The sequence below is a fragment of the Gossypium arboreum genome, chromosome 3 (assembly GCF_025698485.1).
Source record: "Gossypium arboreum isolate Shixiya-1 chromosome 3, ASM2569848v2, whole genome shotgun sequence".
NCBI classification, from domain to species: Eukaryota; Viridiplantae; Streptophyta; class Magnoliopsida; order Malvales; family Malvaceae; genus Gossypium; species Gossypium arboreum.
Window position 1 is genome coordinate 20,034,383 of NC_069072.1, and position 15,087 is coordinate 20,049,469.

A 15,087-nucleotide genomic window follows, 5' to 3' on the forward strand; every position below is an offset into this window, starting at 1 on the left:
TTCTTATATAACCGAAGCTGACAAAATCCGATATGGATAGTCTACACTTTCGACATCTGTATAACTTTATATAAATAACATGTGTTTTCTATTTAATCTTTTAATTTTATGAAAATTAGTTTAAAAATCTTATTTATTTACTTCAATAATTTATATTTTACTTTATTACAGTATCTTACATAAAATTTAATTTAAATAATTCTTTCCTATAATAATTTTATGGGTTAACTACATAAATAGTCACTCATCTTTATTCAATTTTTTTCTTTTTGCCACTAAATTATAAAATTACACTTTTGTTACTATTATTATCGAGTTATAAAGTTTTGGTCACTCGTTAGTTAACGAGGTTACAGCCTTTATGAAAAAGTGACATGGCATATTAATCCAAGAGTTAATATCTAATTTGACTCTTAAATTATAACTAAAACATTCAATTTAGTCCTTTTACAACTTTTTTTAATGATGATTCTAAAAATTTTCAAAAATATCTCTAAAAATTCTGAAATTTCATTATTTATTTTTGGAATTAAAAATATGTTTTTAAAATTTTAAAATAATCAAAATATCCTTTAAAATATCATAAATTCCAAATTTTATTTAAAAATTAAAATATCAAAAAATCTTTAAAAATTCTAAAATTTCATTTTTTTAAAAATATTTTTAAATATAATTATGTAAAAAGTTAAAATTAATAAAATTCTAAATACATAAAAAATAAAAATATATAACTAGAAAGCCAACTTCTTCATCATTATCATCAAGAGTTCCTTTTGGAAGCTGGCTTTCAATGGAAATTAACCTTGGTTCAGATTTAGGTGGAAGAGGTAGTGGCGGTGCTGGTTCATCGTGTTGGAACAATTTCAAATATTTATAGTGTTCTAATAACTATAAATGAATGGGTGTAATTAATCAAAAGATTATATTGTTTGATTTTTGAAAAGAATTATAACTATTTAAATAATTTTATTTGAATAGTTATAATTAAATGAATAATTACGTGTTTATTTTAAAGACATTAGTATTTAGAAAGACACCTATTGATGAAAGATGCCTCTATGAAGAGACATGAAAATTCCTATAAATAGGAATGAGATTTCATTTGGAAATCATACCAACAAATTCTAATATTCTTTCTTTCCATCCTTCATTTTCTAATATTATTAGATTATTCTATAAAGTATTACTGTAGAAATCCTTTATAGAAATTGAGTTCCTTGTCATATATTGCTCAGTGTGTAGTAGGCTATTCTCGTCAGTGCAAAACGCAAATAGCCATTGGCTTCATTGTATCTTCGAGGTTAATTTGCTTAAAACTCATTTGCACACCGAAGATAGGTGGGGGCGAATATAACCTTAAAGATAATAGCTTGATACACATCTTGGAGCCTTGTCCTATTTCTTCTTCTGTTCGAGTTCCGTTCATGTGTTCAAGATTTTCCTCACTGAATATTTGTACTAACATTTTTAAGGTTATAATTCATGATGACTACCACAACACATGAAAGTGGAACACTAAAGAAGTTGGCTTCCAATTTTGTCAAACTTGATCGATTTGATGGGTGCAATTTTTTACGATGCAGAAAAAGATGCACTTCTTATTATCAACTTTGAAGATTGCTTATATTTTGGATACTCCAAGACTTGAAGGGATTAAAAACGAATCTGTTGTTGCAACCCGAGAAAGACAAAAATAGGACAATACTGATTACATGTGCATGGGCCACATATTGAATGGTTTATCAGATGGTTTGTTCGACACCTATCAAAACGAGGTCGCTGCTAAAGAATTATGGGACAAATTGGAGACAAGATACATGACCGAAGATGTTACAAGTAGGAAATTTCTTGTCAGTTGTTTCAATAATTATCTAATGGTTGATGGTCGCTTTGTTATGGAACAATTCCATGATATTGAAAATATGCTGAATCAATTAAGCAATATGGTATGAAAATGGATGAAATGATTGTTGTATCATCCATAATAGACAAACTTCCTCTATATTGGAAAGATTTTAAAAGAAGTCTAAAACATAAGAAAGAGAAAATATCTCTTGAGGCTTTGGCAAATCATCTTCGTATTGAAGAAGAATATCGAAAGTAAGATCAGAATCTAAATTCTGAAAATGCCAAAGTGCATGTTATGGAGGAAGTACAGACTTCTAAACCATTCAAGAGAAAGTTCAAACAGACTCATAGAGCACCTAAGTTCAAAAAGAAACAAAAGGGCTCATGTTATTATTATGGTAAGCCGGAACATTTCAAGAACAAATGTCGATTTTTAAAGAAGAAATCATCTTCTAAGGCTGATAATAATGAAAAGTTCATTGCAATGATATCTAAAATTAATATGGCACAAGATGATAATACATGGTGGATTGATACCGGAGCAACCAAACATGTGTGCAAAGATAAAAGCATGTTCACAAAGTTCACACAATGTGAAAATGACAATGTGTTGTACATAGAAAATTATTCCACTGCAGCAATCAAAGGCAAAGGGTTTGTTGAACTACAATTCACTTCTGGAAAGGTTTTTACCTTAAATGATGTATATTATGTACCAGAAGTTAGAAAGAATTTAATGTCTAGAAGTCTGTTAAATAAGTTTGGTTTCAAACTTGTTTTTGAGGCAGATAAGTTTATTTTGTCTAAGGGAGGAATTTTTGTAGGGAAAGGGTATATGTATGAGAGTATGTTCAAACTGAATATTATTAATAAAAATAAAAATACTATTTCTGCTTATATGGTTGAATCTTTTTGTTGATGGCATTATAGATTAGGTCATTTGATTTATAGGAAATTGAATGACATGTATAAATTAGATTTAATTCTGTTTTTAATAATAATATTGAAAAATACAATACATGTATGTTGACTAAAATTACAAGAAACCATTTCCCTAAGGTTAAAAGAAAAATAAAATTACTTGATTTGATACATAGTGATTCATGTGACATGCATAATACTCCTATATTAGGTGGAAAGAAATATTTTGTTACTTTTATTGATGATTGTTCTAGATATTGTTATGTATATTTATTGCATTCAAAAGATGAAGCGCTTGATAAATTTAAAGTTTATAAATCTGAAGTTGAATTTCAGTGCGAATCATTAATCAAGTGCTTAAGATCAGATAGAGGTGGAGAATACTATAATCCATGTTATTTTGAATCCACTAGGATTGTCCATCAAGTTTCAGCCCCTTACACACCACAACAAAATAGTGTAGCTGAAAGAAAAATAGAGTCTTGACTGAAATGGTAAATTCAATATTATCATATTCAGATCTTGGACAAGGTTTTTAGGGAGAAGCTTTTCCAACAGCTCGTCATATATTGAATAGAGTTCCTAATAAGGAAACTAAAATAACCCCTTATGAACAATGGAAGAAAAGGAAACCAAACCCTAATTATTTGAAGGTTTGGGGTTGTAGAGCTATTGTCAAAGTTCCAACACCTAAACGTAAAAAGTTAGGTGAAAAAGGAATTGAATGCATATTTATATGATATGCACATAATAGCAAGGCATATAGGTTCATGGTAATTGAACCAAATGATTCAATTTCAATTAATACTGTTATTGAATCAAGAGATGCTATTTTTGATGAAAATAGATTTAATTCTATATCAAGACAATTACAGCCACAACAATTGATTTATTCTTCAAATGATAATGAGATTCCATTAGAAAAAATTGATAATAATGATGAATCTTGTCAAGAATTAAGAAGAAGTAAGAGGATTAAAAAGGTCAAAGATTTTGGACCAGATTTCATTAAGTTTCTTGTAGAAAGAAAATGTGAAAGTGTATGTAATAAGATACCTTATTGTCATAATACGGAATCTGATCCTATTACATTTGAAGAGGCAATGAAATCTCAAGACTCTGCTTTTTGGAAAGAAGCAATAAATGATGAGATGGATTCAATAATCAGAAATCAAACTTGGATCTTAGTTGATCTTCCACCAGGTTCCAAACCAATATGTTATAAATGGATCTTCAAAAAGAAAATGAAGGTCGATGGAACCATTGATAAGTTTAAAGCAAGGTTAGTAGCCAAAGGTTTTACACAAAAACAAGATATTGATTACTTTGATATCTATGCTCTAGTAGCAAGAATTGCTACAATTAGACTCTTAATATCACTTACCTCTATATATAATTTGGTTGTTCACCAAATGGATATTAAAACTGCATTTTTAAATGGTGAATTGGAAGAGGAAGTGTACATGGAACAACCGGAAGGATTTGTTGTTCCAGGACAAGAGCATAAGGTTTGTAAGCTTGTTAAATCTTTATATGGACTTAAACAAGCACCAAAATAATGGCACCAAAAGTTTGACAATATTGTTTTAGCTAATGGCTATAAAATAAATGAATCTGATAAGTGTATATATAGCAAATTTGAAAATGGAAAAGGCGTCATAATTCGCTTATATATAGATGACATGCTTATTTTTGGCACGGAATTGGAACAAATAGAAAACACAAAGAAATTTTTGTCAAACAACTTTGTTATGAAGGATATGGGTGTAGCAAATGTTATTCTTGAGATTAAAATAACTCGAGATGAAAGCACTATAGCTTTATCACAATCACATTACTTTGAAAAGGTGCTTAAAAAGTTTGATCTTTTCAACTGTATACCAGCATCTACACCCATGGATCCTGGTAGGAAAATTGATCAATTGAAATATGCAAATCTAATTGGTTGTCTTATGTACATAATGACTTGTACATGACCAGATATTACATATGCTGTTGGGAAATTAAGTAGGTACACAAGTAATCCAAGTAGTTTGCATTCGCAAGCTTTGAATAGAATACTTAGGTACTTAAAGAAAACTATTAACTATGGATTATGTTATAATGGATATCCTCCAGTTTTAGAAGGGTATTCGGATGCTAGTTGGATTACAAGTTTGAAAGATCATGCATCTACTACTGGATGGATTTTCATTCTTGGTGGAGGAGCCATTTCTTGAGGTTCCAAGAAACAAACATGTATTACTGATTCCACCATGGCAGCAAAATTTATTACATTAGACGCTGCATCTAAAGAAGCAGAATGGTTAAGAAATTTGCTTTATGATGTACCTTTATAACCTAAGCCAATTTCACCTATTTCTATCCGTTGTGATAGTGAGGCTACTCTAGCAAATGCATATAGCCAAGTATATAATGGAAAGTCTAGACACATTGGATTAAGACATAGTTATGTTCGAAAATTAATTTCTGATGGAGTGATCACTATTAATTATGTGAGGTTAAGTGAAAATTTGGCGGATCATTTGACAAAAAATCTTGCTAGAGATGCAGTAAAAAAGACCTGAAAAGGGATGAGACTCAAGCCCATTAATTAGAGTCGCCCATGATGGAAACCTGACTCAACGCTTGGTATAACGTCAAGTGTTGAGTTCAATGAGACAAAGTACATCATTAGTATGTGACTGTTAGCACTATAAATAAATCCATCTTGTAATTAAAGTGCTAGGTACCCGTAATGATAAGGGAAAGATGAGTAATGTACTCTTAATGGACCCATAACATAAATATGTTATAGTGTTATAATTACGGGAACACTCTTGATGGGATCTACCTATGTGAGTGGAATGGTAGCCGCTTCTAGGAGCTTAAGGGCTTGGTTCTGACAGCACTCATGAAAAGAGGTCACAGACACAAGGACATAATAGTGTCCTTAGATACTATGCATTGACCGATGTTGAAATCATTATGTGAGATGTGTTCAGTTAATCAAATGAAATAGTTGGTTCAAAGCTTAGTCTACCATGCAATTTCGAGTAACTTTAACATGTTTTCACTAAGTGATGGTTCAATCCTAAGATACCTTCATTTATGCAAATTGATTTCCAAGAATATCAAAATCTAAAATATTTTGAAAATGGAGGCAGATTGTTGGAACATTTTCAAATATTTATAGTGTTCTAATAACTATAAATGAATGGGTGTAATTAATCAAAAGATTATATTGTTTGATTTTTCGAAAAGAATTATAACTATTTAAATAATTTTATTTGAATAGTTATAATTAAATGAATAATTATGTGTTTATTTTAAAGACATTATTATTTAGAAAGACACCTATTGATGAAAGATGTCTCTATGAAGAGACATGAAAATTCCTATAAATAGGAATGAGATTTCATTTGGAAATCATACCAACAAATTCTAATATTCTTTCCTTCCTTCCTTCATTTTCTAATATTATTAGTTTATTCTATAAAATATTACTGCAGAAATCCTTTATAGAAATTGAGTTCCTTGTCATACATTACTCAGTGTGTAGTGGGCTATTCTCGTCAGTGCAAAACGCAAATTGCCATTGGCTTCATTGTATCCTCGAGGTTAATTTGCTTGAAACTCGTTTGCACACCAAAGATAGGTGGGGGCGAATATAACCTTAAAGATAGTGGCTTGATACATGCCTTGGAGCCTTGTCCTATTTCTTCTTCTGTTCGAGTTCCTTTCGTGTGTTCAAGATTTTCCTCATAGGAGATTTGTATACTAACACATCGTTAAGAGGTGGCTCCGCTACTGTGAGTTGATATGGAAGGGATATTTTCGAGTATCTGATAGTAGCAGATATGGCTGATGTAATGTTTAATTCAGGTAGCAGCAACAATCATGTAATTTGTTTTTCCATGTGCAAAAGACAAACGGGAGGCAGATGGCGGTGCTAGGCAACGCGAAAGAAATGATGAAATATTTGTTAAAACTTAGAAATGTGATTCATGATGGGCTCTATCTCTTTCATGTGCATACCACGATAAAAATGCTGAATTTTGATGTTTTTACAATAATTTACCTCACATATACATTACACATTCATCCAATTTGTTGTTTATCTGACAACTTTTGTTTGGTTTTTTGTAACATTATTGGGTTTGGATTATGGAAACAAAAACTTACTCCACTACTGAATAATTCGTTGTTGTTTCCATCAATTTTTACATTATTACAATTTTAATTTTTTTATATAATTTCAAAGAAATAAATAATGAAATTTTTAAAGGATTTTATGATTTTTACATAATTCCAATTTTAAAAATATTTTTATAGTTTTAAAATAAATATTTTTCTTAATTTTAAAGAACTTTTTATATTTTTAGGATTTCCCAATAATTTTTTAGAATTATGATTAAAAAATTGTAAAAGACCAATTTGAATGTTTTGCTATAGTTCAAGGGTCAAGTTAGATATTAACCCTTGAGCTAAAGTGCCATAGTCACTTCTTCGTTATGGATTTAATGGCCGATAATGGGTGAGTGACCAAAACAATATAACTCGATAATATTAATGACCAAAACATAACTTTTCATAGTTCAATAGCAAAAAAAGAGAAAATTCACCAAAGATTTGTGACTATTTATGTAGTTTACTCTAACTTTATTTAGAGCTTAGCATTTTACATTATTTGATTCTAATTTTATTTAATAAAATCTCTAAATTCTAAATAATTATTAAGCTTAAATTACTCTCAATTTAAAACCGTATACATCAATTTAGAATTAATTTTTTTATGTTATATTCTTATCTTCTATAACAACTTTTCATCTATAACAAAGAACACAAGAAGATATGAAGTAAACTATTTTTTCTAAATTAGTTCTTTAATAATAACTCTTTTTCAAATTTTAGTAAAATTAATTCTATTCCTAAGGGAAATAAAATGATAAATTTTAGTTAAGATATTATTTCAATAAAATATTTAAATTTATATAAAAATATACTAACAATATTTGGAGCTTGCACAATATAAGTACTACTTGTTTTGAAACTTATAGCCATATACCATAGTTGTAGTTAAGATGTTTGAGTCTGCAACTAACCTATTGGTCTTACCTCTCACGACTTCATCCTTGATGAATAATAAACAAAATTAACAGGTAGCAAAGCAAAACAGTGACGCTCAGATGTTCGATTTCATCGAAAGTAAGGTTTTATCTAAGCAAGTGAGCTCGCTTTCATTCTTAGTATATATATATATATATATATATATATATATATATATATATATATATATATATATAACGAAAAGAAATATTTCAACAATCACACTTTCGATTATCTCAAGTTTTCGGGTTGAAGGCATTAAGAAGATATTAAAATATGTTTGAGATTGAGATTGATTTTTTTGCTAAACGAAATTGAGATTGGTTTCGATTGAGATGTCATCAAGTTTGGTAGGCATGTATTTGTGATTGGCCTTTTGTATTTATGTTAGCAACAGTCAAAATTGTTATACTTGAACCTTTTATGGTGCATAACAAATTTGATGTCTAGTCTAGCTTTAGATAATGTTCAATTTTATAATTTATAAGACAATTTTTCTTCATTTACAAGTGTTTTAATTATTTTTCTTATTTAATGTTTTTAAATTATTAATATTATAATAAAATTTAATTATGAAAATTCTCTAAATAATTATTTAAAGAATATAAAATCATACATTCTTTTTACTGATGGTAACCATTCATAAGTATCGTCAGCATAGAGCAATGAGTAAATAATTATAATGAGGGACTTTACTGAGGAATTTAACCCTAAATTGACGACAATAAAAAATTTAAATAACTTTTGTTATCTATGGAAATCTATTTTAGTCCATCACTGAAACTCTGGTGGAATGACATCCAAAAAATGTTTTACTGACGGACAAACAATCATTATAATACAAAAGGTTTAGGTCATTTCGTCGGGTATCGCTGTTGACCGTCAGTATAGGTCATTTGCATTTCTAGGACGGATTTTTATACTTATATTGACGAATTTTTTGCCCATCTGTTTATGGCAGTTTTGTTGTAGTCATCAGCACTTCAAGAAATTGACTTTCATGGAACACAGCTCTTTAAGGTGACGACTTCTTCTCTTTTTTTCCTTCAATTTAATGTAAAATTTATCATATTTTCACAATATTGATTTCCCTTTAATATGTACAGAAAAAAAAGGTTTTTTTTTTTTTTATCATTTGCCACCATATTTTTTCTTTTTGAACTTAGATCAAGGTTAGCATGCAACTCAAACAAAATTAGGGAGAGAAGAATTTCGGCTGACAAACTCTACAACCCAACCTTGACAACGATGGGTGGTCGCCAATATTATTAAATGAGTGTCAGAGTCGACAAATAACTATATTAGGGAGAAAGTAGTATTGAAATGAAAACAAAGAGAAGGAAATATGTCCAAAACAGTGATTCACTGCAAGATAATAAACAAACAACAGCCTGAATTTGAATTCATCTAGTAGTTGACTAGATGCTGCTGCCATTATTTTAGCGTAAAAACAGAACCCAATTCTTAGTTTTTGACTATACATAATTCACCTACATGGCATTTGTGGGATTGTTGTTCACCTTTGTTCTGAATTTCTTAGAATCTTTCAACAGCATTCTCTTACGCATCCCTAGAAAGTAATGGAAAATATATGGATCCTTCAAGCTATCCGGCAATGCATTCAATACGAAACACTGCAAAGAATGAGGCCAATAAGGTACACACAGATGCTCATCATGGCCAACCCATCGTAAGCTTGCTTTGCTAAACATCTCGGCTGATGGGATGAACAATGAAGATGTCTTAAATTTCGTCATTTTGGTGGCCACGAACAATGGAACCTGAAATTGCTCAAAAACTCAATATGAACATAAACCATCTTACAAGAAAATTGAACTAGAATTAGGGAACAAACAGCGGGGAAACCAAAACAAATTTTTAGGGTGGTCGAATAAAATTTGAATTCTTTATAATCTATATTTTTATAATTTTTAAAGAATTAAATCAAATTTTTATAATTTTAATCAGGGTCAAAGTACAATTTTATCTTTACTAATTTAAATTTTTTTTTAAAAAAATTCAATGACCTAAATAGAAATTTTCTATTTTAAGAGGGCAGAGCCTCTACCACCCCTATATCCGCCGCTGGGAACAAATATAAACTGTACAACTTGAGAACGTCGTTAAATTCTGCAATTCTTTTTGAAGATTAATAGATAGATAGGGTTACCTGACACTGAATATCAATTCCAATTTTCTTGTATTCCAAGTTGATGCTTCTTGAAAACATTGTAAGGTATCTGTGAACAAATTGCAAATTTCCTCTTTAATTCTTCTCTTCTTACATGATAAATCCAACAAATTTCATTGGTTTTTTTCTCATCCCTTTTTATAAATTCACAGAATATATAATAGGTGACCTAATTTGACTTGGCAGTAGATAAAAAAAATTCCTATTCTTCTTGCATGTTATTACTACATGATACCCCTTTTGTAAGCTTGTCATGTTCCCTATGGAAAACGTTACATGAAAATCTGCGATTCATAAAAAAATGATATGTACAATATATTACAATTTTTTTAAAATTATAATTAGATAACTATATATGATAAGGATGATGCTTATATCTTCAAAAGTGAATTATATGCTGTCATTTAATCCTAAACATTTTCTATATATGCTTACATATGTTGGAGCATGCTAAAATAGTTTCAAGTTTAACCACTTCATCAATTGATTTTAATTTCGCACAACGATTTATTTGTCCCTCCAATTTTATTTATTTTTCGTCTCTTTTAGCCCTTAAATTTAAATTGTTTATCAAATCATCTCAAAATAGATAAAAAAGCTAACGTTTGTTAATTTGCTAATGTGATAGCCTACGTGTATCCTTGTTAGCAATTAATTAATTTTTAAAATTAAAAATAATAAAAATATATATTTTATAATTTTATGCCCTTTTAATAGTTTTTAATTTTAAAAATTTTATACATTTTTGAATTTTTAAATTTTAAAAAATTAATTAATTGTTGACATTGCATTTATGTGTATGTCACATCAAGAAAGTTAATTTACATTAACTTTTTATCTAATTCAAATTCACATAAAAATCAATTGATGCTATGGTTACAATCGTAAAGTTAATTCATTATCATGCAAGGTATTTTAGGTTCAAATCTTATTATAATTAAATTTTTATTGATTTATTATATAAAATAGGACAAAAATACACTCATAACAATATAACTTAATTTATACATGAGAAAGTATTTTAGTAATTTCATAACTAAATTGGTGTCGATTGTTCGTGACACTAACTCTATAAAACACTTAAAATAAATTAGAAATCCTATCAAATGTGTGTGGAAACTACAATTTAGAACAAAAATATGTGTTTAAAAATAACATACAATAAATAATTAAACTTATAGCTTGGAACTAATTAATAACAACACATGAAATATTTATGATGTTAAAATGAAAAAAATAGATTAATATTGTTTCATTGTATTGTCATCAACCTTGGGTTGGTGCCGAGGTAAAAAGTGGCATAATAAAAATTGAAATATATAATATCAAAATATTGTTTTAGTTGAGTGATAGATTAAAGGTTTGACTAATGCAATTAGTTCGGATTCAAATATCATTATATGCATATTTTTAATATTTTTAAAAGAGAAAAGACTAAATTACTCTCAAACAATAAAACTTATTTTAATTACAAAGGGTGCTTTTGTAATTTTCCTAATCGATTTGATGATTCAGTTGAGGATTACACCAATTCAGGTCATCAACTCAAGAAACACTTAATAAATAGTATATATATATATATATATATATATATATATATATATTTATATTAAATAAAAGAAGTACTTCATAAATATTATCATATGTTTGGGTGAGGAGCTTGTAGGAAAGAATTAATTTGTATTAAAGTTTTCAAAATTAAAAATATAATTTATTTATTTGAGTAAATATATTAGAGAATTTTAAAATTTGTTAATAATTTTAAAATAGAATTTTACTAGCTCAAATTCTTTTTTAAATTCCACTTAAATAGGTGGTTTTTAAAATTTCTTTTAGTTTTATTTGATTTAATAACTTGATCCAACTATAAATAAAAATTTAAACTTCAAAATTATTTTATTTAATTATAAATATATATATATATATATATATATATATATTTTTATTTTATTAAAATTACTTATAATTTTTTACAAATATAATAATATCAATATTGAATTTTTATATCATTTATATTTCTTCTTCTTTTATAATTATTTTATAATTTATAAAATTTTATTAACTTATTGAATAAATATCTACGTAGTTTACCTTCATTTTATTTTATATTTTAATTGTAAATACAATTGACTCGAGGACGAAAGCAGATTTATTTACCCTCACACACTTTTGTTTTTTTTTCTTTTTATAATCATATTTCATATTTAATCTTTTCATTTATAAATTGTTACTGATATTACTTATATATTTTAAAGACTAAAAAGCGCTAAAACGCATGTTTTCATGAATTAAAAGAAATACTATGTGGTAATTAGATTTATTTAAAATAAAATTATTAAATTTAAAATTTAAAAATAAAATATAAAAATTATAATATTAAATATTTAAATATTTAAAATATTTTTAAATTTGATCGATCATAGTCTTACGTTGACAGATCATTGATTAGTGTTGATTGATAATATTACTATTAGAACACGTCACATATCATTTATATATATTATACTAATTAAAAATGTAAAAAAAGTATATATAATATTATTAAAATATTAAAATATTTTTATAAAATTTTAAAATATATGACTATAAAATTTAAAAATTAAAACAATATATAAATTAAAATTGAAAAATGTTATAAAAATTAAAATAGGTATTTAAGTTTCAAGTAATTGCAAAAAAAAACTTGAAATTTAAATACATTTTAGAATTATATATATTACAGTTTTATAAAAAAATTTAACTTTTTATAATTTCTTTTACAATTTTATATTTTTTACAATTTTTTACATTTCTTGTAATAATATTATTAATTTCAACTAATTTCTTTTTAATTATCATATTTTTAAATTTTTATAATTTATATGCTTTTCCTATATTATATATATAGATTTATATTTTTATATTTTTAATGTGTATACAAATTTAATAAAATAAAATTTTTATTTTTATATATAGGTGCCATATTATATTTTGTGATTGGTTATAATTTTTTAACCTTTGTCAAAAAAATAAACTGAAAAATATAATAGATGCATACTTTAAATACTAAATTAAAAAAAAGAATACTTTTTAAAGGCGGAGTTAAGTGAATATTCCACCTCATTGTTAACTTCTTTGATACCATTTCAATCGAAAATGTTAGCCAATTGACTGAAAGTCTTGTTAAAAGGATTAATTAGCTAGTTAGTTAGCATGTAACTAATTAATTTTTGTTATTAGGAGTTAATTAATTATTAAGTATAAGTACACTACATTAGGTGATGAATAAGATGAATGAATTTTTCCAGTATTTTAACAAGTCTTAACTTTTAAAAAATATTTATTAGGTAGAAATAGATTAAATTTAAGATTAGTATTAATTAAAATTTTAAATACACTTATTTTGCGAAATTTTTGAATGAATACTTTTTTTCTTATATAATTCAATAAAAGTTAAAATTTTAATTAAACTCTAGCTATAATTATTTTAGATATTTTAATTAATTGAATTATATAATTTAATATATTAAAAATATTTTTATTCTTTGATTTTTTTACTAATAAATAAAAGATTAAAAAATTAAATTGTAGGTTGTTAATTAGTTGTTTCCTTGTTTAAGAATAGTGTAAGTTTGAATTACAGAAATATTTTTTACTAATGAAGTGCTACACTAATTAATTATTAGTATATAATATAAAATCTTAAAAACAGTATATAAGAGACTAGACTTATCTAAGGATTGGATAATTCGTTTGGCTCGATAAATCTAACTCAATTTGAACTAAGCTTGAACAAAAGTTTTATATTTGGATGGCTCGAAATCAATTTAAAGAATAAAAAGATATTTTAAAATTAAAATTTAATTATAAAATAGCAGAATATATTTATAATATTTTAATAATAAAATAGGTATTTTTGGGCTATCCGATACAAAAACAATCGTAGGTTGAAAAATATTTTGGAACTGAGCGACAATCCTAAGCAGCCCGAAACATGTAGACCTCAAGGGAGGAGAAACTTACGCTTTCGTAGCAGCATAAATGGTGTATAAAGGGTAAGAACAGAAGCCGCCATAAGAACCAGACCCAACGTTAACAATGGCCCCCTTCTTCTTCTTCGCCATAATCGGAACCACTGCTTTAGTAATCCAAGTCGCCGCCACTATATTCACCTTTATAATGCTCTCCGCCACCTCCGAATCCACCTCGTGTAAGAACCTCGCTCCCTCGTAGGCCAAGCCGGCGTTGTTCACCAGTACGCCAATGTCTAGCCCTTCAATAGCATCCTCCATCGTCTTTGATATCTCTTCTCCGCTGGTTTTCGCCAAGTCAATGACGACGTTTCTGGTCCCAACTTGTGCGCCGAAATTTTCAAGTATGGCATCGGTGGTTGCTACAAGTTTCAAAGGGTTTCGCCCCACCAAGACCAAGTTAAGACCCTTGGATGCCAGTTGGAACGCCAGGGCTTTCCCGATCCCATCGGTGCAGCCGGTGACTATGGCCCATGAACCGTAGTGGTGCTTGAGATTCTTTGGCGGCCTGAGGAACATGACCCACACCCATTTGATGAAACCGAGGATTGGTTTACAAAGGGAGATGAAACCTAGGCAACTGATGACGAAGATCAGCATGAAATCAGGCAACTGGGTTGCCATTTGATAAATTATTTGAAATATTCTATCTTATTAAAAAAAAGTTCAACATTTAATTTTTTAATAAAAAATGTTGAATAAGATGACTAAGTTGAAAATATTAAGTTAATTTTATTTTTAAAAGTATATTTTAAATAAATTATCTTTATTTTTATTAAAATAAAATATTCAAAAATCTATACTAATAAGTTTAAAATAATGAAATGAGTAAATTTTCAAAATAATGATTTACCATTATCAAACAATGTAACTATATCCTGTACTTGCCAATAAAGTTTTGGTTAAAATAGGTTGAGGTCATGTAATGTTGAAGTCTCATGTTTGAGTCTCACCTTTCTATAATCACATCTTAAGATTTTATTTATTTATTTATTTATTTATTTAAGTCTCACTATAGGTAAAGCATTG

General features: G+C 27.5%; 1 protein-coding gene across 1 annotated transcript; it reads right to left on the reverse strand.

The window, feature by feature from the left end:
- Window positions 1–9,074: 9,074 nt before the first annotated feature.
- On the reverse strand, window positions 9,075–14,705 carry LOC108464832 (very-long-chain 3-oxoacyl-CoA reductase 1-like). The gene is made up of 3 exons (XM_017765104.2): window positions 14,051–14,705; window positions 10,028–10,097; window positions 9,075–9,638 (listed from the first exon to the last, which is right to left on the reverse strand). Exons 1-3 carry the CDS (start codon window positions 14,680–14,682, stop codon window positions 9,348–9,350), a joined length of 993 nt encoding a protein of 330 aa, XP_017620593.1. The 5' UTR covers window positions 14,683–14,705; the 3' UTR covers window positions 9,075–9,347.
- Between the last annotated feature and the right edge of the window lie 382 nt (window positions 14,706–15,087).